The sequence below is a fragment of the Acomys minous genome (genome assembly GCF_964271855.1).
Source record: "Acomys minous genome assembly, chromosome: 2".
NCBI classification, from domain to species: Eukaryota; Metazoa; Chordata; class Mammalia; order Rodentia; family Muridae; genus Acomys; species Acomys minous.
The window spans coordinates 2,273,682-2,300,382 of NC_140484.1; the positions used below are offsets into that span (position 1 = coordinate 2,273,682).

The 26,701-nt window shown below is 52.0% G+C and overlaps 1 protein-coding gene across 2 annotated transcripts in view; it reads left to right on the top strand.

Annotated features, from left to right (window-relative positions):
* HSPA12A (heat shock protein family A (Hsp70) member 12A) overlaps positions 1–26,701 on the top strand; it is a 160,690-nt gene that overhangs the window by 109,802 nt on the left and 24,187 nt on the right. For both annotated transcript variants that reach the window (XM_084772839.1, XM_084772840.1), the window contains 3 exons: positions 19,853–19,938; positions 21,223–21,347; positions 25,193–25,379. In XM_084772839.1, coding sequence (XP_084628965.1) covers positions 19,853–19,938; positions 21,223–21,347; positions 25,193–25,379 — 398 coding nt within the window. The remainder of the gene's footprint in view (positions 1–19,852; positions 19,939–21,222; positions 21,348–25,192; positions 25,380–26,701) is intronic.

The following is a 26,701-nucleotide window of genomic DNA, read 5'->3' on the forward strand; positions in this document are numbered from 1 at the left end:
GGGGTAAGTGTGCAGAGGAGCGTGTGGTGAGGGGTTAGTGTGCAGAGGAGCGCGTGGTGAGGGGTAAGTGTGCAGAGGAGCGCGTGGTGAGGGGTAAGTGTGCGGAGGAGCGCGTGGTGAGGGGTAAGTGTGCGGAGGAGCGCGTGGTGAGGGGTAAGTGTGCGGAGGAGCTCGTGGTGAGGTGTTAGTGTGCGGAGGAGCGCGTGGTGAGGGGTAAGTGTGCGGAGGAGCGTGTGGTGAGGGGTAAGTGTGCGGAGGAGCGCGTGGTGAGGGGCTAGTGTGCAGAGGAGCGGGTGGTGAGGGGTAAGTGTGCGGAGGAGCGCGTGGTGAGGGGTAAGTGTGCAGAGGAGCCTGTGGTGAGGGGTTAGTGTGCGGAGGAGCGCGTGGTGAGGGGTAAGTGTGCGGAGGAGCGCGTGGTGAGGTGTTAGTGTGCGGAGGAGCGCGTGGTGAGGGGTAAGTGTGCGGAGGAGCGCGTGGTGAGGGGTTAGTGTGCAGAGGAGCGCGTGGTGAGGGGTAAGTGTGCGGAGGAGCCTGTGGTGAGGGGTTAGTGTGCGGAGGAGCGCGTGGTGAGGGGTAAGTGTGCGGAGGAGCGCGTGGTGAGGGGTTAGTGTGCGGAGGAGCGCATGGCTGGATCTGGGTGGATGGAGAAAGGGACCCAGAAGAGAGAATAAACAAGTATTTATGGAATTATGGGTTGGAGGATCCCAGATAGAAATTATTAGAACAAATGCCATGGTTGGGGGCTTGGGAGGCAGGATAGTTTAGGAGGTGATATCTGCCACGCCCCAGGTAAAATAAGGCTATTCTAAAATCTGCCAAGTGCTGTATCTTTATTGATTGTGATAGCAGGTTAGATAATACCACCCTAGTAATTAATTATAGGCTAGTTTCATAGTGAACCTCATTAAATATTTTAACTTACCACAATACAAAACACACACACATATAAAAATAGAGGCAAATTAACTTGTAACCAATCTCAGTGTCTACTCTTGACAAGATAGCGAGGCAGCACTTTTTCAGAGTCACAGTTTTTAGGGGGATTTCATGATTTGTTGGTAAGCTCAAGCAGAAGGAGACCACATTCACACCTGCTGCGCAGCCATGGGTTTGACTCTTGTCATTTGCCTGCTGGACTGTGTGACTTGGACGATAGAGCTGGAGGGCAGCAGCTGTCAGAGCCACTTCTTTATGTCCAGATAAGGAGACAGAATGCAAGAAAGTGATGCTGAACTGCAGAACATGCCCAGTGGCTGCAAGGTTGTGCCGTTTCCTGGGGTGAGCTGAGGATGGGGGTGACAGGAGGATGAGGAAGGGGTTGTGAGGTAGCAGCACTCAGCTGGAACCTGGTAGTCTGAGGGGGTGTCCCTGCAGAAAAGGATAAGATAGCGCTTTTTCTGTTGTGATAACAAAATCCCTGAGGCTGGATGGTTTATAAAGAGTGGAGGTTTGTTTGGTCATGGTTCCGGAGGCTGGAAGATTCCAGAACACAACATTGGTGTCTGCTTTGACTCTAGCGCGGTCTTCTTGCTGCAGCCACATGGAGACAGAATGAATGTGTCCTCGGCAAAGCACAAAGCTGCCCTTGCCATCAGGGAGGCCCCTGTCACATGGAGACAGAATGAATGTGTCCTCGGCAAAGCACAAAGCTGCCCTTGCCATCAGGGAGGCCCCTGTCACATGGAGACAGAATGAATGTGTCCTCGGCAAAGCACAAAGCTGCCCTTGCCATCAGGGAGGCCCCTGCCACATGGAGACAGAATGAATGTGTCCTCGGCAAGGCACAAAGCTGCCCTTGCCATCAGGGAGGCCCCTGTCACATGACATCATCTAACCCTCATCATCTCCCAAACAGTTCTCAGGGCCGTGGACCCGTGCCTTTGCGGGTTACGTTTCTAATGCGTGGCTTTGGGGGACACAGTAAAGCAATGGGACTCTGGGGCACTGCACTCCTTGGGCCTTCAGTGAGCACTCACTGAGACCTCAAAGTGCTACATCCGGGGAGCATAGCCTGTCAGACAGGACAGCAGCCCACAGTGTGGGATCTAGTGGGGGGCATGGAAATGCTGTCAGAAGTCACCTCGGTCTGTGTGGCTTATTTTTAATATAAAACATTGTGCATTGAGCGAGGCTCAGTCAGAAAACTGGTATCTTTGCTAAGTGGCCTGATGAAGGGGGAGATGTATTTCGAGGAGACCCTTGATGGCATGCAACCGTGTTGAGCACACTCAGGTTTTTACTCACTCAGGCTGTTTTCCACTCCTCACAAGATCTGATGCCCTCTTCTTGCCTCTGAGGGCACTGTATGTATGAGGGGGGTGTGTGCACGCGTGCATGTGTATACACACATATATGTATATATACATATATACATACACACACACATATATAACATTCAAATACATACAACACAATAAATAAATCTTTAAAAACAAGAAAAAAAAACCAAAGATTTTTCTCCAAAATCCTGAAGTAAGAGGGGCAGGAGAGAAGATTAGAAACACTTTCTAAGGGTCGGACGTGGTAGCGCAGGCCTTTAATCTCAGCACTCAGAGTCAGAGGCGGGCAGATCACTGTGAGTTCGAGGCCAGCCTGGTCTACAAAGTGAGTCCAGGACAGCCAAGGCTATACAGAGAAACCTTGTCTTGAAAAATAAAAACAAAAAAAAACCCCAACTAACTAACTAAATAAATAAGTAAATAAATAAAACAAAAAACCACTTTCTAAGAAAATCTCACTCATGAGCTCAAAACAGACTGCAGAGCACAAACACAACTCCGTGCCTGCACTGTGACAACCACTCGCTCTCCTGTGACTCATGGAAGTGTCAGGACTTGGCATCCCAAGACACCTGCAGCTCCTTCTCCTGTCCCAGGAGAGCTTGCTGGCTTCACAGAGGCACCTCTCTTCAGGCAGGGGACATTTGAGTAGTCAGAGGTTACACCTGTACTGTGTATCTCCTGGGGCCTCGGGGCAGGGCATTGGTCAGGTCAAGGTTAACTACGTTAGGTTATGTTGGGACAAGGTCCCTGACCTGGACCTTCCCTGAGAGGACACTTGAAGCCTGGGCTCCAGCCCCTGCTGTGAGGGTTCAGCAACCCCTCAGACTCCCTGGGTTTCTGTTTGCTCACTTGCAGGATGGAGCTGAGAGCCGGCCTGCACCGGTGTCCTTAGGGTTGCAGGGAAGACTTGGCCCTCAGGGCTTGGAAGGTGAGAGGGACGACAGGACCCTGGGGCAAGAGCAAGGACAGATAAAGCCAAGGCAGGACTAGATCTGTGGCCAGAGGCAGCAGGGCGTTGGGACAGTGAGGGATGTGAGAGGTAGGAGCAAGTGTCACGCATCTCCGGGCAGAGCCTGGGTGTGAAATATGCAGCGCTGGCTCTCAGGGCTGGAGCTTCCCTGGGCTCTGTAGACAGTCATCAAACGGAAGGAAAGAGGAAACCGCCAGGAGCCCCTCTGTCCATCCCTAAAGCCGCAGGTTAGCATTCACAATCCTGGGGCACAAGGTGGTGGCTTTGTCTCCCTTCACAGACCCAGATACTGGGACTTGAGTGGTAATGGTTTGGGGTGAAGAACCCACCAAGTGACTGTAGGATGCTGGAGGCCTGACGGTTCCCAAGCTCGAGGCACGTGCTGCAAGTCTGCCCTGGAAAACCATTCTTAAGACCCAGTGGTTCCCTAACCCCAAATCCACGGGGAGCAGGGAGGCTGGGCTCTGCGGCGAGCTGCGGCTCTCTGTACCAGCCTACCGAGGGGAATTTGACAAAGGCCCATGCTTTCTTTTCTAGGGTTTGGGGTTGGCCATTTGAACCTCAACTAAATATGGCTCAGGCCAGCACTGCTTGTCCCCGGGTGTGTATGGCCATGGCTCTGGATGCTGGGCACTGGGCAAGATGGCATCTCCTTGGCAGTGTGTTGGCGGTGGGAGTAAGGAATGAGGGAGGCGTGTGGCCTTGCAGCAGGCGGCCTTCTTCCACTACTTCATGGTCTCCCTTATCCTGGGGGCAGCTTTGTTTCCTACCAACGGGTACCCCACGCTCTCCTAGGGCGAGGCAAAGCAAGGAGCACATGGTGATCGTGTCGGGGAGAGGCTGGCGTATCTCAGTGTAGACTCACTGCCTGTGAGAGTTCATGTGGAAGCCACGGCCTGGGCAGACGCAGCTCTCCAGCGTCGTGTCTTCCGTCACTCCCACCGTCTGCTCTCACATGACCTTCTTGCAAGCGTTGGCACCTGCACCCCAGCACAGGTGGGGCGTAAGGAACATAACACTCTCCCGTCTGGGTCACCTCCCTGGATTTTGCAGCAGGGAACTTCAGTGACCTCCCCCTCAAGGGATGGGTGGGACCTGGACCTGAATTCAAGGGAGCTTTTCCTCTCCCAGCTGCAAGAGAAGCTGCAACAGAGCTTGTCAACTCTGTTGTGACTCAGTTTCCATAGAGCCAGATCATGATCTAGGGCAGTGTGAGGTCTCAGTTAAGAGATTGTGGGCAGAGGGATGGAGCCTCTGCAGCCGACTCGGGAGCCCTTAACCTTTGCTGTGTTTCACTGTTACTAACGTGAGCATGTGAGCGTCTACTACGTAGGTGGTGTGTACTCGGCTCATGGGTTCAGGTATGCGTATATGCAGAGTACCAGGCCCCGAACATGTCTGCTCTGGTCTGTTTGTGTCTCCCAACTCATGCATTGAGACCTAATCATCTGCTTGATGGTGTTAGAAGTAAGGTCTTTGGGAGGTGCTTAGTCATGAAAGCTAAGTTCTGCCAGTGGGATTAGTGCCCTGTTAAAAAGTATCCCAAGAGCTGCCCTGGCTCTTCCACTGCACAAGGACACAGCTAGGCGAAGCTAGCCATGTCGCAGAAAGCAGGCGCACTGTCAGTAGCCACCAGCATCTAGGGCCGCTCAGTCTCCAAGCTGAGAAATTAACTTCCGTTGATTACAAACCACCCACCTCATTATTTTCTTATATTCCAAATGGCCGGTGTCTCCCGGGAACAAGTCCTGAATAGTACCTGGCATGAGGGAAGGGACCTTGCAGGTGTGGTTAACAGAAGGGAAGGCAAAGCTCCCTGGATTATCTTGGCCCTCACCAGTGGAGGAGACAGACCGGATGAACTGCAGTGTTGAGCGCCAGGCCAAGGAGCGCTGATGTCCTTGGGAGACTGAACCCGGCCCCCACAGAAGGAACCAGCCCTGCCCTCTCAGACCTTGCACGTGGCCGTCAGACCCACGTCAGATGCCTGACCTCTAGACCTGTAAGAGAGGAAGTCATTTTGTGTTAGGTCACTCAATGCTAATAACTTGTTACCATGGCAACAAGAAGCGCCATGATGTATGCACCACATCAGGCAAAACAGAGGATCCTTTTAATGTAGTGCAGAGTCCAGGCTGTCCCTGGGCTTGCTGCACAGCTGAGGATGACCTTGAACCATCCTCCTGCCTCTGCCTCTTACATGTTATTGCAAGCATGTCCCATCGTGCCCAGTTTATGCGGTTCTGCACATGGAGTCAAGGCTATGCACATGCTATAAATGAGCCGCATCCACAGCTCTCATGATTGCATCACTCCACAGAGTTCCCGTGCCCCTTCTCAGTGCCTGTCGGCTCTTAGCCTAGCCTGCCTGTTCCTGAACCTTCCATGAGGGTACAAAACCAAAAAGAGCTCAGAAGCCCATGTTGCTTCACATCGGATCGAACTGAAGTCACTCTCTGTGATCCGAGGGCGCACAGTCAGCTCTTTCTCGGCGGAATCACATGGCTGCGCATTCTCTGGTCCGTGTGGTGGCAGCCTGGTGGGGTGGGGTAGATGCACAGGCTGGGTGGGTGTTTGTTCTGCTCAGTTCATTTTCAGGGAGTGCTGCATTGGCTGCCCGGGGCCAGCTGCCTACTTCCCCAGTGGCGCATGTAGCTTCCGGAACCTTCTCGTTCACTAACCCAGAGTGCTCGCAGTATTATGCGTTCAGGACCTTCTCATACTAAATGGGAAGTAAAGGCTTGTGTGAGTGTCCCTGGACCAGCCCTATGCCTCCTCACCTGAGGGTCAGCACAGGCCTCAGGCGGTCCAGGTTCAGTGGGATGTGCAGCAGGAGTCAGCTGGTCATTGGGGGTGGTGCAGTATGGAGCATTCCACGCTGCAGAGGAGGCAGTGCTGGTTAATTGAGTGTCAGGCGGGCTGGGCTGTTAAAGATAACATTGAGGCCAGAGGCTGTCCTTGCAGGCCACCCTGGGGCTGACTGAAGCCAGAGCGCTGCTGCCTCCTCCCCAGAAAGTGCCTTTGGGAACACCTTACCTTTCTTGACAAAAGACTTTGAATAGACCCATCCTGGAGATGTTGAGGCATAGCTTCAGTATCTACCAATGTTCTGTCTCCTGCCTCTCTGAGAAGCGTTTTTTTATCAGTCTCTCCCCCGCCCCCCACTCACCCCATGCCCCCTCATGCCCCCCTGCTCCCTCCTATCCCCACCCCTAACCCCCAAGCCCCCCTTCTCCCAAAACTCCCTTCCCCGCCCCCACCCCCATCTCAGTAGGAAGCTCCTCTTGAAAAGTTGCCTGAGTGCCAACTTTACCTTAGCAAGGCCTGGTATTAATCAGCGACTGGCCCCACCTGGAGAATTCTGTCTTTGTTGACATGCAAATCCACCACTCAAGATTTCTGTAGTAAAAACACAGAGAAGTAAGGTGCCTCCTTAGAGCAGTAGGTAGCATGTCAGACTCCTAAAAACACTGGGTCGTAATGATGGGTTTTGAGTTTAAAAACATCTTAAGAGGCCTTTGAAAAAAACCTTTCGTCCTTTCTCCCTGTAGGCCTCCAAGGCTCTCCCTTGTGTGGGGAAGTGTTAGCCGCAGTGCAGGAGCTGTGCTGAAAGGGACGTTGGGGCCTGGAGGTGTCCCTGTGGCTTAGACACCAGCCACCAGGCTCTGCTTCCCCAGGCTGTGCTGGCCAGTGGTCCTTCCCAAGGCTCCTCCCGGCCTCTGAGCATTTGACTCTCTTTGCCTTTACCTTCTGGAAGTTTTGGTCCATAAGAATATTCACACAGAATTTGTTTAGTTTCTTTCTTTCTTCTTCATTTTCTTTTGTTTTGAGACAGGGGTGTACGTCATAGCCCAGGCTAGCCCTGAACTCACTATGTAGTCCAGGCTAGCGCCCATGTTGATCCTTCTGCCTCAGCCTCCCAAGAGGCCAGCTACAGATTGTATCCACGCTAGTGCTGCTCCTTCTGTGTGTCTCCTGACAATCTTGGCGTTTATCCCGCAGCACTTTGAAACTGCGCATCTGACAGGGAAGCCAAGGGAACAGGGTGGCTACTTCTCAGCCCTTTAGCAGCCAGCTGCATCAGCATGCTGGGCTGTAGCATCTAAGGGAGAAGAAGCTAAAATAGGCCTGTACTGGCACTGCCTACTCCGTGACCACACTGTTCTGCTGCTGCGTCTTGGTGTCTAAGAGAGGCTATAGCCCATAGGTTCCTAGCATGGGACAGCACCTGCGCACGCGTGGGTGCCTGTGTGCATGCGTGTGCATGCGTGCGGGCGCACGTCCTCCCTTCCTCCCCCACCATGTGTGTGTGTGTGTGTGTGTGCCTTCCAAGACCAGCGAACCACCTACACATCTGTCTTGGGACTTCTCTTCCGTGAGGGAACCCTGCAGAAGACCCTGTAATGCGCTCCCTCATACCTCTGCTCTCACAGGCATCCACATAAAATTCGTGTCTAAGTTCCCCAGGCTTGAGGCACATGGTTGGCTGTCGTCGCGTGCGTCCAGCTAGCCTGGATTCCATGTCCAGAGGGCCGGTCCAGGCGCTGTTTGCTTCTAGACAGGAACAGAGGGGCCTCAAGACCGAGTGTCCTGTCCTCTCTCAGAAGTGGTTTAGAGCACTCAGGACAAGGCTCCTGGTCTCACTGGGAGGTGGAAATGAGTTTTTCACTGGGTGTTACAGGCAGACACCAAAAGTGTTACAGCCCTTTGTTAGACTGCCAGGCTAAGAATGGCTGAGGATGCCTGAAAACAGCAGTGGGAAGGCAGATCCGGTGAGACAACGCAGGCCCGGCAGGTGCTTTGCTGCGGGTCAGCACCAATCTTGATCTTGGAGCAGGCTTTAGCTGCTGCCATGGTAACTGCACCATCACTGCCTGACCGGAAGTCAAGCCCCAGGCATCCAGCGGTGATTCTTCCTCCCTGCCCCCCCCCCCCAATAAATGGAGGGGTAGAGTGAGGGAGCAAGCCTGCCCACCTTTATTCGTTAATTGGGGTTTTATAAACCTTGGGCAGTGGGGAGGGGTTTGAGCATGAATACCTCTGATTCGCTGGGGTTAGGGGTGCCAGGGATACTTAATCTACATGTAACAAAATAGCCTTATCATAAGAAGTAAAAAGCTACATTTCATTATCCTGTGGGTGGGGGCAGAATCTCCAGGTACAGTTAAAGGTCATTGGTTGAAAGCCAAGACACCAAAGACATCTCATTAACATACCGTGGGCATCTCCAGGAATCCCCAGGTGCTTTGTTGAACAGGTTTCTCATCAGGAAAGGGTTGGGCTTGTAATCTCACTGAGGCCTATGTGATGCTCTTTGGAGGATCTGGGGTTCCTCGGGTCAGGCAAAGAGGGGACACCACTGAGAAAGGGAAACTGAGCTCAGAGACTATTGGAAATGCCAGACTCCGACCCCCCAGCTGCATCCCACAGTTGGCTGACAAATAGCTCTTTTCTGGACCAGGGCAACACTCTCCTGCTAGACAGCTCAGCTAAGGAAAGGGAGACCCCAGCATCCTATCTCCCTGCCCTCACCTCCTGTCCCTCCCAAGGACAGATGGTTGGAGGGATGTCCTCTTTTGATGACTTCGGTGACAGAAGCCCGTTCTTCAGCCTCAGAGCAATCCTGGCGGCTGTGGAGTGGTCTCTGAAGGCTACACCATCCCCCAGGGATGTTTACCATCGACATGGAAGGGTCTATCTCAGGTAGAGGAGAGCTCCATATTGGCCTGAATAATGTTCAGATGGGAAATCAGGATTTCTTACAAGAGCTGAGAACGCTGCAGTCATGGCCACATGGCCTCTCACATTCTCCCTGGCTATTCTGAAAGTGACCCTGGGTGAGCAGAGAGCCCAAGCAGGAAGTTGGGCACAGACAGTCTCTCTCACCCTTGGCAGTGCTGACCCTGCAGTTCCCATCACTACAAGTTTTTCTGTAGGTTCCGTTTCCCGAGTTCCTGTCTGGTATGTGCTTTCAGCTTTGATCTAAATGCAGAGTGAATACATTTACCGACCTTGTATGTCTGAGGGCGCTCTGCCCGTTGCAAGGTGTAACCACAGAATCATTTCCTCTGCAGCAGCTGGACCAGTTTGAGGACAATGATGATGATGATGATGATGATGATGATGATGATGATCAAATAACATCTAAAACTTGTATTTTGTGCTCACCACGCACAGGATTAATTTTTTTTTTAACTTAATCCTTGTAGTGCACAATAAAACATGTCACCATGGTGACCTAGCCTCATTTTCTAGGCGAATAAAAGAGGTCCCAAGACAAAAAGTCTCCCACTCAAAGCCTGCATCTGGGAAGGTACCACAGCAGGATTTGAACCCCTACTTTCCTAACACTGCTCTTACTCTTCTGAGACATCAAAGTATTCCCCCACCCCCTTACTTGGATCTTTGAGGTTTGACCAATTCATATCTTGAAACACGAAGGTTCTTTTGTAGTTCTGAGCCCACGGGAGGCAGAGCCACGTGGGTGCCTGAGCCCACGGGAGGCAGCGCCACGTGGATGCCTGAGCCTGAGGCATAAATAGCCATCGCCAGGCCTTGGGAAGGCCCCGATTCCCCTGCACTTGTTTGCTCATATGAGAAGCGGGGGTTTTCATTCATACCCGCTGTGATTTGGATGTGTCCCCTCATTTCACATGATATAATATTAATGCCCAATACATCAGTGTTGAGGGTAGGTGTTTAGGAGGTGACAGGTAGGTCACTCACAAGGACATTGGATTAATGGTGGCACCTCAGAGGGTCAGTGATCACAGAGTGAGCAGCTGATGGCCATGCTCCATTGGGTCCCACAGATTCCTGCCACTTTTGCCTTTCTGCTCTCTGTCATGAGATGACACAGCCCTTTCACCACATGCATGCCTCTCAGCCAGCCTTGGACTTCCCAACTTCTGGAACTTGTTCTAATTTTATCTCCACTGTGATAAAAGCAGGGTACAGTCCAGGCAACAGGCTTCACGTGAGAGAAGTTAGGAACTGAAGGATAAGCCATGGAGGAAGACTGCTTTCTCCCTCCCTTCTCCCTGCCCCTCACCCCCCCATGTGTGTGTGTGTGTGTCTATGAAATGATTCCTAACGATATTCTCATATACTTATAGATCAGGTCCTAGCCCAGTTGTCGTCAGAGGGATGTTACCCAGCAACTGATGAGAGCAGATGCAGAGACCCACAGCCAGACACTAGGCAGAGGCAGAGGGGTCGAGGACACTAGGAGAGCCAGACCCACAGAATCAACTGAGCAGAGCTCACGGGGACTCACAGAGACAGAAGCAACAAACACGGACCCCAGACCCTGCATGGATCTGAGTTAGGTGTTCTTGTGGGACTCCCGACAAAGGGGGTCGGAGTGTCTCGGACTCTTTTGCCTGCACTTGGGACCCTTTTCCTCCAACCAGATTGTCATGTCCAGCCTTGATATGAGGGTCTGTGCCCATCCTTACTGCATCTTGTTATGCCGTGTTCGGTGGATATCCCTGGGAAGCCTGTGTTTGCTCTCCTCCCCCTCCCCCTCCCTCCCTCCCTCCCTCCCTTCTTCCCTCCCTCCCTCCCTTCCTCCCCCCTCCTTCCCTCCCTTTCTCTTTTAAGGAAAACAGAGAAGTTGATCTGGGGGAGACAGGAGGTGAGGTGAGGGGATGGGAGAAGTGGAGGGAGGGGAAACTGTGGTTGGGATGTATTTTATAAGAGAAGAATAAAAGTTAAAAACATGAGTGGAAACGAAAAGTGCCCAGTCCCACGCATTGTGCTGACCATGGCTGCCTCACGGTTTTAGCGGTATGCTGCCTGAGAGCAGGGGTAATGCAACAGTAGAGGCTTGGGGTCAGCAAACTCCCAGTCCGTCTGGGCAGCACCCAGACCTCCTAGGATTTTCCATTCTCATCCTCAGAATAGGAATTATAACAGTGCCTAATGGTAAGAGGCAGGACTTGGGGAGCTTCACTTATAAGGCGCTCGCATGGGGTGAGTGTTCAGTGGGAACTTCCGGGAGGATTTCTGTCTTGTACACTTCCATCAGTTCCTAGCTAATAATTCAAGTTTGAATAAAAGAAACATGTGGAAGGCTTACAGGTTGCAGCCCATCATCGAGGGAAACCACGAGCCAGGAACTGAAGCAGAAAGTGCTGCTTACTGACTTGCTCCCCTTGGCTTGTTCAACTTACTTTGTTATCTGACTCAGGACCACCTGCCAGGGGAGGGGCACCACCCACAGTGGCCTGCGCTTTCCCACATCAGTAAGTAATCAAGACCACACCCTATAGACCCAATGGATGGAGGCTAGCCCTCTCTTAAGGCTTCCTCGTCCCAGGTGACTTAAGTGTGTGCCGAGCTGACCACAACCAACCAGGACAACAGGAACCTTAGCCTCTGCTCCACCCGGCTAAGCCACACCCTCCCCTCAACTCCACTGGCCAAGCCACACCCTTTCCCACGTTATTTTGACCCAATTCCTGGTCACTGTATTGTCTCAATCTGTGAATACTCGAGGGTGTCTCCCCAAAAGGCATCTCTTTTAAAGAATTCTACAATTACACTGGGAATAGTAAACCGCCAGCATTGTCACATTCTGGTTGGTGTTTACATTTTTCATCATCTCATAAATTTATATTTTTGATGATCCTGTAGAAGCCCACAGGTTGCGAGTCCTGCGGTTTATGTGTTTTTTGGGTGTCTTTAAGGTTGCAGCAGTTAGTCTCCACTGGGAGCGCCCCCTGTTGGAGGATGAGGGGTGCGCCACGTCCCCAGCCCCTTGCCTTTCCCTTGTGGTTGTCCCCGTAGACAAACCCAGTTTGGCACTTCTGCCACCTGAATGTTGCCAGCTCATTGCCAAGCACAGATGAGCAGCATCCTGTCTTCTGGCCCTGAAAGAAAGGAGCTGACTTTGTGGGTCGGGCTGGAGGACAAGGCAGGGCTGTCTTGCTAAAGAAGCTGGGATTCTCTTCTGTGCAGAGGCACCTATCAGGCTAAGTGTTGTGGGATCCTAGGGTTAGGTGTGGTATGGGCCAGGCATGGGGTGGAAAGAGGCTGTAGATGGAGGCCATGGGCTTTGAAGGGCCTGAGTTGTCAGTGGGCTAGGCTTCCCCTCGCCTGAGGTGATTGAGAGAGTGGGAAGCCGCAGCTTTGACCAGATAGCTCTGACTGCAAGGTGACTGTGGCCTGCTGGGCAGGCCCAAGCAGGATTCAGGATCAAGGCCAAGAGGGTCTGGAACAAGACTGTGTTACTAACTTTGTTAGAAATAAGAATGATGGGGCTTGAGGAGAGAGAGAGAGAGAGAGACAGACAGACAGACAGACAGAGAAACAGAGAGAGAGAGAGAGAGAGAGAGAGAGAGAGAGAGAGAGAGAGAGAGAGAGAAAACAGGACCTTCCTTGTCTAGGAACAATGGTAGTTCCTCTGGAGAAAGTGGCCGCTGAGGAGTGAGTCATAGTGGTTGATTTGAACGTTGGTTACACATTTTAGCAGCAGCCTGGTAGGTGCATTCCTGATACACTGACTGAGAGGTTGGAAGTTGGAGCCTCAGTTGGGAAAGAGCCCATTGGCTTCCAAGTCAGTAGATGATGGTCACCAGGTCCACTTGCGGGCATGTGTGAGCATGCGTCTATGCATTCGCTTTAGGCTCTCTTCCTGATGCTGTGAGAAAATACCCCAAGAAAGCAACGCAAGGAAGAGACTTCATTCTGGGTCAGCGTTCAAGGGGACAGCCCATCATGGCGGGGGAGGAAGGATGGCGTCACGGCGGGGGAAGGATGGCAGCAGGAGCTTGAAGCATCTGGTGATGTTAATCCAGTCAGGAAGCGGAGGGCGATGGGTGAATGCTGCCTGCTCAGCTCCGTTTCTCCATTTACACATCCCAGGATCTCAGCCAGGTCGTGGCGACACCCACAGGAGCAGGCCTTCCCACCTCAGGCTGAGCAAGCAGGACCAGAGCCCTCAGGCATGTCGAGGTGATTATGGGTTCTATCAACATTAGCCACTGCACATGCACATGCGCGCGTGCGCGCGCGCGCGCACACACACACACACACACACACACACACACACACACACATCCACTCCTCAGTCTGTCTATCTGTCCATTCAACAGTCCATCCAGCTCTTCAGCTGCACAACGTTCGCAACCCTGCGACATGTCGGGAGCCAGGGAAATCAGACCCAAGGCAAGACCTGACTGCAGCCCATGGAATTGAGTCTGTGGGGCTGAAGCTGATGGGCAGAACAGTCCTGAGTCCACACACGGAGCTTCTCCCAGTGCAGGGCGCTGGTGGCCGGGGGGTGCATGGTTGCTGAGTCTACAAGGCATTTCCTCGCCTTTCCTCGGAGTTGCCTGGCTATGCAGAGGCACAAGTTGAAGGCCTAGGAACCAGTGTTTGAACCTGTGTGTGTGAGGAGAAAATGTACTGCCCACTGGGCATCCCAGGGGACTCACTGGCTCTGGGGTAACCTAACTGTTCTCAGTCTCATCTCATCTCTTGTGCTGTCCAGGGAGCAGGAAGATGCAGCCCATTGTCGCAGTCCCCATTTGGCCCATACCGGATACTTTGGTTTCAGTCATGGAGCACCCATTTCCATAATTATGACATAGCATTTAGAGAGCAGTTATTTTATACTCAGCATTCTGTAGTGAGAGGGTCTCCCTGCTCATGCTAATAAAATTTCCATTTACTCTGGACATCAGCCTCAGCAATTAAAAAAAAAAAAAACCAACCCATCAATTATTTACTGAGACGGAACCTCAGCTTGGTATAATGCGTTAGTTCAGCTAGCCATGAGGCCTGTTCCAAAGCAGTAACAGAGTTTTTAATCCTCCTTTCCCCAAAGACATTTCCAGTAACCTACACATGACCTTGAGTGGACCAGGTTTCCAAGATGGCACTGCAAGGAGGGAGAACAAGTAGGGAAGCAGACTTCTTCACAGCGGCTGAGATGTAGGCAAATAGCTGCCATCCCAAGAAGGAAGAAATAGAAAATTTATATATTGCGTTTTTAAGGTTGTAAGACCTTAAAAAAAAAATAAACACGTCTTTGGATAGGACTGTTTATTTAATAGATACATAAATCTGAAAGTCAGCAAAGACAACTCTTGAGAGAGGAAAGCCTGTGTTGAGACCACCTGCCACATTTTATATGCGTCTGGAGCTCTGCGGCTTAAGGCCAGACCAGTGGCTCCGTCTTCATCTTTAAAAGCCCTGTGTTTAGGGCGTGAGATCGATTTTCATGGATCTTAGCCTGCCCAGGAGTCTGCTCACTGGCCTTTGCTGACTAACGTCCCCCCAGGGAGACAGGGCAACCAGCACGTTTATGAATTACGACTCCCTTTTTTATTTATTTTTATTTTAAGAATGCCTGCTCTGATTAAATCCATCAGAGCTGGGAGGGAATAAAAAACGTGACCTATTTTTATGTGCCTTGCATTTTGTAGCTGATGAAGCCGGATGAAGCCCGCGTTTTTAGTCCTTCGGCCATTAAGACAAGCCCGAGGGTTAAGCTAGCCAGCTGCTCCCCACTGAGCAGGAAACTGACTGGTGCAGTTGACTTTATCTGTTTATCTTTACATTGCTTCATAAATACTTTCATTTTTCTATATCCTTCCGTGCTGTAAAAGTTATTTTTAAAAGGGATTTGGTTGAAGGATATATATGAGGCTTCCAGCTTTAAGAGCGAATAAACAGACACCCTTTTATAATCACTAAGCTATTTGTTTTAAAATCATCCACACCTTTAACTGCACAAGACTGATAATACTGAATTATCTAAAATACGAGCTGAAGATATAGCGCAGTGGTAGAGCACTTTTGGCATTTGTTCAAGTCTTAGTATCACAAAGAGTTATCTAAAGTCAATGTTGAAGGAAACTTGGAGATTGGATTTCCAGTTACTGGAGAGCACCGGGGTCGCTTCCTCTTAGCCTTGCAACCTCTCAGCCTTAGGGTTTGCAGTCTGTGGTTGCGTCTTTGAAACGGTCCCTGTCTGTCTAACTTCTGTGACTTAAAACTGTGGTACCCCACTACTCTGCCTACCAAGGATTGTGGGGGACAGTGGAACCTGTAAGACGTGCAGCCTACTGGGAGGAAAGCAAGGTCACGTGGAGTGTGTCTCTGAGGGAGATATTGGGATCTTGTCCCTCCCCCACGTGTGTGTGTGTGTGTGTGTGTGTGTGTGTGTGTGTGTGTGTGTGTGTGTGTGTGTCCTGGACCAGAGGAAGTGAGTGGACTTCCTCCACCCACACATCTCCAGCTTGACTGTGCAACAGGACCTCAGCACCAGAGCCAATCCTCTCAGATGTAAATCAAAATAACCTTTTGTCCTTTTCTGTTGATAGTCTCAGGTAGTCTCTCACAGCCACAGAAAGCCAGTCCACCCCTGGTGCTGTGGGACAGGCCTTGGAGAGTCTCTGTGACCTAGTGCAGACACTGGGCCTGTATTTCTCCATACTCCTAGACTGTCCGCTCTGTCCTTGGACACCTTCCTAGTATGAAGCATTTCCCTTTAATCTACATTTTAGCCGTCTCCTTCCCCCAATCCTGCAGCCTATCCGAAGTTTTATTTTCTCCCAAGCTGATCGATAAGACACTTTCTGCAGGGTGAGCTTTTGCCGTCGCATTTGTTTGTGTCTGAGTGTGTGTCCTGTGGCGGTGTGCGGCTACACGAACTGCTGACACGTGGCATCTCCTTTGTCTAAGTGACGGCCGGAGAAACACTCCTGCCCCTCTGCCCACGGCCTCTCACAGACCACTTTTAGTCTGTTATCTTCTGTCTCCCAGGAAATACCTAATGCTCCATTGTCCTTTTGTGTGTGTTTCGGTATCCTTACTTTTATACAACATGTAAGACGTCAGTGCTGGGTGAGGCTACCTGCCCCCTGGAGTTAGGCGTCCCACTGTCACCTCTCAGGGAATACATGTAGGTTACCTATTCCATCTCCCCATGAAGTTTCAGAAATTGCTTTTGCACATATCTATGAAAACGTTACACCCCTCCACCCCATCTGTGCAGATCAGTCTGACGCATGCACCCTGCAGCTGACTTTAGTTTCTGATGGAAGAAGTCCATGAAGTTCAACAGCCTCTTGGCCTGGAAAGTGATCAGCGAGTCAAATGATTTGCTCAATGCCATTGGCGTAGTCACGGGGGTGGGTGATGGCAACCACCTCCTCCCCCTCCCTCTGCCCTTGAGTTTTGCCCTCAGTCTATCCTGGTGTCCCCTGACGTGCCGGAGCATGTGCACGTTTGATGCATGGCTCAGCGGCGTGTGCTGTTCTGCGTGTCCGGTGGATGAACAAAGCCATGCTTGAGAAGGATCGAGTGACGGCGGGGTAATTACAGCTAGGCGACAGCAGGGTGTGTGCAGCGTCTGTCTGTGCATGATAGCTTGTTTGCTAATTGCCAACACCAGATTTTCTGCGCAATTAGATGTTTGGTGCTTTCCAAGACCTTCTGTGCAAATGTGGACACATGGCCGCAGGCCTTCGAGGTAGCAGGTGGAGAGAGGGTAGCTCCTGGGTGGGTGGCAACTCTCCCAACGTTGCCCCAAGGGCTTTGTGTAGGATGGAGCCAGTGCCGACCAGTGGAAGCGTTGTCTGGCTGGGTCCCAGGGTGGAAACGCGGAGCCCTCTGGCTTTTATGAAGGGAGGTTCTTTCTTTCTCTCCTCAAGAGTGGTGGAATGTGAGTCCTAACAGGAACAGGAAATGTTGCGTTCTCCGACAAGCAAGGTGAGTTGTGTTTTCAGATAAGGCCTTAGGTCGCCCAGACTGTCCTTGAAGTCCCTGTGGAGCCTACCGATGACCTTGAACATCCTGTCTTCCTGCCTCTGCCTTCACAGTTGCAGGTGCAGGTCACTGTGTGGTGCTGGGGAATCAAACCCAGAGCTTTGTGCATGCTAGGCAAGAACTCCACCAGCCCAAGGTGAGGCTTTAATAAATACTTTTTATGATGCATAGAGTATACATAACACAAGACTTCCCACACTGAAACGACCACTAATTATTTGCAAGCTTTTCATTGCCCCATTCAGGAACTGGGCTTATTAAGCAATAACTCCTGCCCACCTTTCATCTGCTTTCTGTCTCTTTGGATTTGCCTGTCCTGGATAGTTCACACATGCGCAATTACACAGTGCAGTTGCCCTTTCACACCCAGCCCGTTGGTATTACAGTGTATGTAGGAGTGTCATTCCTGTTACACACTGTTGTACTGTGTAGTGCGAACAGCACTTTGCTTACTCGTTCCCCTGCTGACTGACGGACACATGGGTCTGTTTCCACTTTGGGTTACCGTGAATGCTGCTGCAGTGAGCATTCCCATACGAGCCTCTCCGAGAGTCTGTTCTCGAGCCTTGCATAGCTGCCTCGCTGGATCATGCAGTTATGCTATATATGACATTTCAAGGAGCAGCCAAACCGTTTTCCGCAGCAGCTGCCTCATTTGCATTCTCAGCCGCAGTGCACCAGAGTTCCAATTTCTGTGCTTGCTTCTCTCTCCTTTTAAAAGTTATAGTCCTCCTTGTGGGTGAAGTGGCATCTCGTTTGTGGTTTTGGGTAGACCAGTTGGCTTTGAACTTATAGAGAAATTCACCTGCATCTGTTCTCTGGGTGCTTGGATTGAGGGTGTGTGCCGCCACACCCTGCGCTCATCGAAGTTTTGATCTGCATTTCTCTGGTGGCAGATGAAGCTGACCGTATTCTCTTAAACTCTCCCGGGGGAAGAGAAAGGCCATGAGCTCGTGTCGGAAGGGACTTGCAGACACGAGGCTCCCCATTCTCTTTTGATGATCCCTTTCACTCCTCAGCCCGTTCGGAAGCCACTGGAATGCTGCCTGCCATTTGAATTCCCACCAAGTAGAAAAAATTATCTCTGCATGCGCCCGGAGCTAACACAGAGTGATTTAGCAGATGGAGCTATTCCTCATGCTCTCCCAAAGGGGAGAACCTTTCCCAGATAGAGCCAACCCACCCACTGCCTACAAAGAAGTAAGCTGTGTGCTAAGCTAGCAGGGTATGCGGAGCTATGCCTGGCCCTGGTACTGGTGGGCGCGCAGCACCTGTCTGCCGTCTCCCTAATTGGTTGGCAGCTTATGGCAGCAAGTCTTTGCTTGGCTGCTTTGGGGGACCTGCCAGCCGTGGGCGGTGGGCATGAGGGCACCGTGGAGGCTTCAAGCACTGACCAGGGACAGTGTGCCTTGTCATTGGGAGTCCCCGAGACTGCTCCAAAACCAATGTCTGTAGCTGAATCATTACGATGGGACCAGGACCCGGGGCAATATGACAACATTGGTGTCACATTGCCATTGGTCCTTTTTCTGTTTGACCTAGTGTCCTGGGGCCAGGGAAGCTAACTCAGCTGCTGCTCTTTCCCTCCTGAGTGGTGGAAATCTGCAGCATCCCTGTAGACACTGTGCTCTGGAGGACGCTGTGCTAGGGAAGGGGGCAGGTGATACACCAGTCACCGGGTGCTGGCCCTGGGAGCTGCTCCTATGCCCTGTATTCCATAGACAAGAGTTATTAACCCGGCATAGAGGATGTCCCCTGCACCTCTGGGAACCTAGGGGCCGTGGGTGCTCTTCCAGAACACACGCGCACCGGCACTTCCTCTCTCATGATGTTACAATACTTCCTGCCCTCGGGAGACGTGAACAACCAACCTCTCTGTTATGAAGTCCCCATGACTGTGACTATGATTGCTCCAAAGATGAGGGTAGGGGACTAACGAATTCATTGGGCATACAGAGCATGGGGTAGGGGTCACTTATGGGAACAGAGCAGCCACCCTAGACAGTCTTTGCCGAGCAGTGGCTTCTCTGTGGCCACACGAGAGGAGCCCCTTTCGTTAACGTTCCTCAGTCCGTGTACTGTAGCCCCTGCTCAGACCCCATGGCCACTGCGATTAGGGCAGAATGGCACACAAATGCCGTGGGAAAGGCAGGAATCCCAGGCCAGGGTCCTGCGAGGCCTCAGTTCCTTGTTCTGTGAGGGAACGTTAATAGCCAGCGTCCCTGCGAGCAGCTGTGGCTGATCTGATGGAGTTGATAACTGCTTTGCCCAGAGGCCTACATTCTACTACAGATGACTCCGGTTGTGCTGCTCCACCATGGAGTCTGCATCACCGAGCACTTGGCCGGGCACTAAGCCCTTCTGGGAACAGAGCAGCACCTCCTGGGTGAGGGTGACACCGTGACAGGCCTGGTGGGGACACCCAGTTGTTCAAGTTGTAAATGCCAAGCACAAGGGACACCGGCCTGGGCAGGGACAGCCTGCTCTCCTGGCTGGGAACCGCCCTGCTCGGCATGGTAGCAGACTTTCTAGAACCCATTTGTGGAGAGCAAAGTCATACTGACACCTTTTCTTCTACCTAGGCTGGCCTGTGTGTCTTTTTTTTTTTTTTTTAAGATTTATTTATTTATTATGTATACTGTGTTGTGCCTGCATGCCAGAAGAGGGCAACAGATTGATTATAGATGGTTGTGAGCCACCATGTGGCTGCTGGGAATTGAACTCAGGACCTTTGGAAGAACAGCCATGGTGCTCTTTACCTCTGAGCCATCTCTCCAGACCTTGTGTCTTTTAAGAAGCTAATTTGTGTCTTTCTTTTTAGAAACGGCCCCCACGTCTGCGTATTCCTCTCCAGCACGGAGTCTTGGGGACACGGGAATAACACCTCTGTCCCCTTCCCATGTCTTGGTAAGAAATGTGTGTGAGTGCGCATGCGCCCGTGTTGACTGCCTTAAAAATGCGTGTGAGTGCGCATGTGCTTGTGTTGACCACCTTAAATATGTGAGTGCGCATGTGCCCCGTGTTGCCCACCTTTGCTCCCTGCGTCCCTGCACATCCCCTCACTCCTGGAAAGGCTTTCTGAGGTGTGGCTGATGTTTCCAGAGGCACCAACCTGGAGAGCAATGCGATCAGACAGAGAAATCAGCTCCCGAGAGCCTAGAAATGGCGAGGCAGCTTCTCAGAAGGAAGCAGCGAAACACAGTGGGTTTGTCCACTGAGGTGACTAGGAATGGTTTCTTCCTTGGTTTTCCTTGGAGAGCTATTAGCAGCCACTACTGTGGTCTTGGGTGCTGGACTCTTGCCCTTCCTAGTCATCAAGTACAAGGGACGATGGGTGGCAGGGGCAGCCCAAGGAAGGTGGCTTGCATTATCTGTTCACACCCACAAAAGTTCTAGTGAGGAGCACATGGCGGCCGCTCATTAGGGGGTTGTTGACTCACTTTCTCGTCTGGCAGCGGTAATGTTCTCACGCCCAGTTTTGCCAGTATAACCCAGTCCAAAATTTGCCAGGATTCTAATTTAGAGCTCTTTCAAAGTTAAAATAGAAGAAAAGGAAAAGAAAATCTATATTGCTTTAGAAAGAAAATAAGCTTGGACACCTGAGGTCGTCTGTTCAGGTGGCCTCACAGATGAGGAATCGCTGTGGACACGAGGCCCCAGGGCCCTGAGGTTTTGTGATGGACGTGTGGGCTCAAACAGAGTCACCATGCAGGCATCTGTCCATGTAAAGAAGACCCTGCAAAGATGGCACAGGCGCTGGCCAGTGCTCTGACTGCTGGCAGAGGCTCAGCAGAGAGACTCGGGGACAGGAGTAGGGGGCAGCTTGTGTCTCCCGAGGCTCTGCCACAGGGTAGCATTTCCACATCAAGCCATGTGTGCTCTCTCAGCTGATGAAGGGAAGCGTCTTTTTGTGCCGCCCCCCCACCAGTTGACCTGCACCCCAATTGGGGCTGCCCTCATTTCTCTTCACACCACTCAGTTGGGAGCTGAGGCTGGCCTGCTTGAGCTGGGCTGGTCTCTCTGCAGTGATGCCAAACTGAACAGGCTGGAGGGTTCGTCCTGAAGGGGAGGCCTGGCCCTCACCCCCTCGTGCCCCCCTGCGCACTTTCAGAATGATGCTCAGCCCCCAGTACCCCATTATGCACTTTCAGAATGATGCTCACTCCCCTGTGCCTCCCGGTGCACTTTCAGAATGATGCTGACCCCGTATCGGAGGAGCAGACGTTCCTCGTGGTGGTGGCCATCGATTTCGGGACCACATCCAGTGGCTATGCCTACAGCTTTACCAAGGAGCCAGAGTGTATCCACGTGATGCGGTGAGTGCTGCAGGGGGCGGGGTGCCACCTGGGGCAGGCTAGTCACTAGGAAGAACACTCCTCTGCACTCAGGTCTAGGCTGCTTGTGCCACTTCCTAACATCCAGGCTACAGGATCCCACCTGTCAGCGCATCCGTGTGCTGCTTATGTAGTTGGTTTAGGAAGGAGCTTTGTAGCCAGATTGATTCCACAGTTTGGCCTGGGTGGGAGGAGCCAGGAGGTGCCCTGTGTGATATCTGCGATATGATCATATATCATACATCCTATAGGACACCCATGATAGAAGTGATCCAAGGACCAGCTCGGCCACTTTCCTGTGTGACCTTGGGTGGTTACTGAACCTGTGACACCTCTGTTTCCTCACCTCTAAGATGGGGAATAAAGGCAGTGCCTGCCTCATTGTGTATGTATGTATGTGTGTGTGTTGTCTGTGTAAATTTAACAATATTTTCTATGGAGTAAATCAGCATATATGAAAAATGTAAGTGGGACGGTGCCAGCTCCCCTACGTGCAGAAGACATCAGGCCACTGTGAAAGCAGGGAAGGGGTGACCCTCATCTTGGTGACCCTAAATCCATAAAGCCCCGGGGCATCCTTAATACACACAGCAGCCCTGCCCTCACACCAATATCAGTGGGGACTCTATTGGCCTTTCCAGCCCTCAAACATCCTTGCAAAGCGTTGGAAGCTTAGATTTGTGAGTCTGTTTTTCCAACTAAGGAATGACTTGCAGTCCACCATGACTGGCTCTGTGTGGCCTGCAATGGGCATATTGTGGGATTCAGTGATCGCTGTCAGAGTAACACTGCAGCTGTCTCTCCAGGTCACTGCAGGGACTCAGCAAGCCTTGGTTAGCAGGTGTGTCAGTCCCGTAGCAGGCTGCGTGTGGCCACACTTGGCTGCGGATAGCCGTGAGTGTGGCCCAGCACAAAACATCAAGAGTTGTTTTGTTTTGTTTTTGTTTTCCATATCTCTATTGCAAGTGCCTCAAGTGTGGACTTTGTAAAGGCCACCACCATTTTGCAGTGTCAAATGTCAAACATGCCTCATGAAGCCCTGCTTTCCCTGGAAAACTGAGTGTGGCTCAGCCTGAGGCTGATGTCATCAAGAGGCTCTGGGGAGGGGGAGGGGGAGGGGGAGGGGCTCAGGGCACAGTGCTTGCTGTGCAGGTGTGAGGACCTGAGTTCAGATTCCATCCCCCATGTAAGAGCCAGCACAGCAGTGAGGTGTGGAGTCAGGCAAGTCCCTGATCCCTCTGGCCAGCCAGGGAAGTGTGATTGGTGAGCGTAAGAGGCACTCTCAAACAGCAAGGTGGGGAACATTTGAAAACATCAATGTTTACCTCCGGCCTATGCACATGCGCATGCATGTGCACACACGCAGATGCACACACATACTCATATAACCATATACATCACACATATACACAGGCACAACATACATATTTATATAACCATATATATCACACACACTCATACAATGATAAACATCACACATGCACATACACGCACATACACACACACACACAAACACACATACACAAACACACACACACACGCTCATATAACCATATGCACTGCACATGCACACAAATGAAAAAGGAATCATGGAAAGCCAGTTTTGTTCTTAAAAACATAAAAATATTTATTTTTATTCATTAATTATGTGAAGGTTGGGACAACACACATGCTAAGGCATGCCTGTGTGCTACAGAGAACATGTGGGGCAAAGTTAGGTCATCAGGCTTGGTGGCACCTTTCCTTGCTGAGCCACCTCACTAGCTACATGGATGCTACATGGATCCTCAGAGCTCTATAGCCACCTGGATTGCACCTGTAGCAGCCAGACAGATGTCCCCAGAGATGGACAACCATCGCAGGAAGCAATACAACCCTGTTTGCCGGCCTCCATGAAGCTGGGTTAAGAAATGCTGTTTCTCCAGGGTGGCCAGGCAGCAGAAGGTGACAAGCAGGGAAAGCCACTTTGGATGGAGGCGGCACGCAGCTGCGGTGAAGACTCTAGGGAGGCTGCTTCTGTTGGGGTTTCTTTCACATGAGCAGATTCAGCCTGATGAAGAAATGGTTGAGGCAGTGCCAGAGTGCATTTGGACAGGAGTGAAGAGGGCCGGAGAGAGGAGCAGCGGCTACAAGGACTCCGGGGCTTCTTCCCGGGACCAGGGTGCAGTTCCCAGCACCCACATCCCAGCACCCACAACTCCAGCTCCGGGAGATCAGATTCCCTCTTCTGGCCTTTGTGAGCACCCCTCCAAATGTCACACACACACACACACACACACATACACACACACACACACACACACACACACACACACACACACACACAGAGGCGGAGAGACAGAGAGAGAGAGAGAAAGAGAGAAAGACAGACACACACACACAGACAGACACACACACACAGAGACAGACAGAGAGAAAATGAAAAAGTGGAAGAAGCTCTTGGTGTGTCCTCTTGCAGGGATTCCTAGCCTAAGCGTCACCCCCATGTCCTCATACAGTCCCCTGGAACATGCATCCAGACCGGGAATCCAGACAGGGACAGCGCCAGAGGGGAAGTCCCCCGGGAGGGAGGCAGCCATCTGCCCTGCAAAGGCCTCTTCACCCTGCATGTGGAGATGCTCATGAGCACGGGCTGGAACTCGGCCTGGGCTGCAGCTACTGCCTCCCCTACTGGACCGGGCCAGTGTCTGGTGCCGAGTCTCCACCAGAGGCAGCTCCCAGGTCCAGGCTTGGCAGGGTAGGGGACAGTGTGGGCTCCCAGCAGCCCTGGCTTCTGGAGGGCAGGAGCCCGTTTCCACCTCTTCCCCTGCTGTCTCCTTAGCTCACAGCCTATCAGCCCAGCACAGTCCCTTACTGCTCCGTCCCATCTTGTCACCGTGGCTGTGCCTGGGGCCTCTCCCTCTATCTGGTCTCATCTGTGTGCTCCCGCTTCCAGCCTCCCTCCTCCCCAGCACTCAACTCAGTCTCCGTGCTCCCCATTCCTGGCATCCATCGGGTGACCTCTTCGTCTGGACGGGTTCTCGGGGCTCTCGGCTCTGCCCTAGGCTAGGCCTGACCTCTGCGCCTGCCTCTGCACCCCACAGCAGCGCCTCTGGTCTGTTGTTCGGGTTTCAGTGGCTCTGTCTGCATCACTCACAGACTAAACTCAAGCCTGCAGGGTTCTCCCCAGCCTGGCCCTGCCGCTGTCTCAGCCCATGCCTCACTCTTCTTATTTACATAGTGCCTTTTCTTAGGTCCACACGTTTTACCTGACCAACAGCATCACTTAGCTGCCTGGGCCAGCTCACCTAGAGCAGCCTGCAGTGCCTTCCCTCTCTCTTAGGCCCCGCCAGGCACTACTTCTGCCTTCCCTGGTCCCTCAGGCTGTTTCCTGGGGCTCCCTCCTTCTGTCTGGTCAGGCAGGTCCCCAATGCGATGCCTTTGTTCATACCCGTCTTATTTAAAAGAGGAATCCAGCTAGCTCTGTATAATCTCTGCTGCCGAGTGCTTGCAAATGAAACCAAACGGTACATGTAACCTACCAGGCTTTAAGTTATTGGAAAGTTGAAAGATTATAAGCCTTGAGCCCCGTGTCCTCAGCATGTGGAATATATCAGCTGTTCAGTATACGCTGAGCGAAAGATAAACACAGCCTCGTTTTGAGTAAGAATCTGGTTCTTGTCTCTTCTCCTTCTAACTGAGGTGTGTCGAGCTGTCAGTCAGCTGATGCAGAGTGAGTCTGAGCACTCATGTCAGTGACACGTACACACAGTAGGTACTCAGAGCCACGATGATGCCTAGACTGGAGTTTTCAAAGACCTGTAACTTCTGCTTTCCCTTGGTGACAGGAGATGGGAGGGCGGTGACCCTGGCGTTTCCAACCAGAAGACCCCAACCACCATCTTACTGACACCAGAGAGGAAGTTCCACAGCTTTGGGTACGCTGCCAGGGACTTCTACCATGACCTGGACCCCAACGAGGCCAAACAGTGGCTGTACTTGGAGAAGTTCAAGATGAAACTCCACACCACAGGGGTGAGTTGGCCTCTCTAGGGGAGCAAGGGACCTCAGTTGGGGGGGGGGGGAGTCTTCAACTTGAGTCCCCAAGATTTCACCCAAACAGAAATGAATGCCCATCTAACTGGGTCTTGGAAACTCCTAGAGCTCAGCTCCTCATCCGTTCGTGCACTTGACTTCCCGGTGTGTGTGGGCAGGAGTTGTTGGCATTTCGTTGTTTGCTTTGTTTAGGAAGCTGACAGCCAGAGGTACCCCAGCTGTGACACAGGTGTAAGGCAATGCCCAAAGGGTTGTTGGGAGATCAGGGAACCCTCTCTCCATTGAGACCAACTCATGGCTGAAGCCCCAAGAGGGGAGGTGGGTCAGGACCAATCGGTGTGAAGTAATATCCAGTAGAGTGGCCGCAGCCAGGCCACCCTCTGTGTGTGGAGGAAGAAGCTGAGCACAAGTGGTAGTCATTAGAAGCCTGGATGCAGCCCACAGGCCTCGCCTCTGAACCCTGAGCAAGCCAGTGTTCTGTGAGATGTCCGGATCAAGCAAGCATCCCCACCCCAAAGCCTCATGGGAAAGGTAGGAGCTACAGGAGGACCGTGGACTCTGGGCCACGTGCCTAGGGTTTCAGTTCTACCTCCAAGACACTTAGTTCAGGCCACATGACCTTGCTTGTACTTCCTTATCATAATTTTCATAATTTTTTAATTGATTCTTTGGGAATTTCACATCTTGCACCCCAGTTCCACTCATTTTCCGGTCCTTCCATACATATCTGCCCTCCACCCTTGTGACAGCCCCCCCACCCCCACCCCAACACACACACACACAAATCTCACCATGGAAGCTGTGGTGTGTCACAGCGTGTCACACAGTTTATCCTTTGCTCCAACAGCAAATGTTCATTGCGATGGGTCCATTTGTCTGGCTTGAGGCCTCTGGCTTCCACTACACTGTCAACACTGGACCTCACCAGGACTTCTCTCAGGTTTCCGGCTGTTGCCCTGTGTCCTGGAGACCGTGCAGCTTTGACTCTGTAGGACTGGCCCCTTCACGGCCTCCAGTGGCTCAAAGCTAGGGCAGATGTTAATGGAGGGCAAGTTCAAAGGCCTGCATCTGGGCCTGGGTGGTAGCTGAGTTGGCCAGCCTGCCTACTCTCCCTGGGTCCTTGGGAGCCGCCTGGAGTGCCCGGCTCCTCATCGACTTTGTGGACTCACGTGCTTCCTGGTGTGTTGTGGATACTTAGTTGTCTGTTCTCACTGCTAAGTCGAGGGACAGTAGGGTCAGTTCTCCTGCGCCCACACCACCAGGGGCAGCTTCGTTTTAAAGATGGAGACAGTTGCAGCATC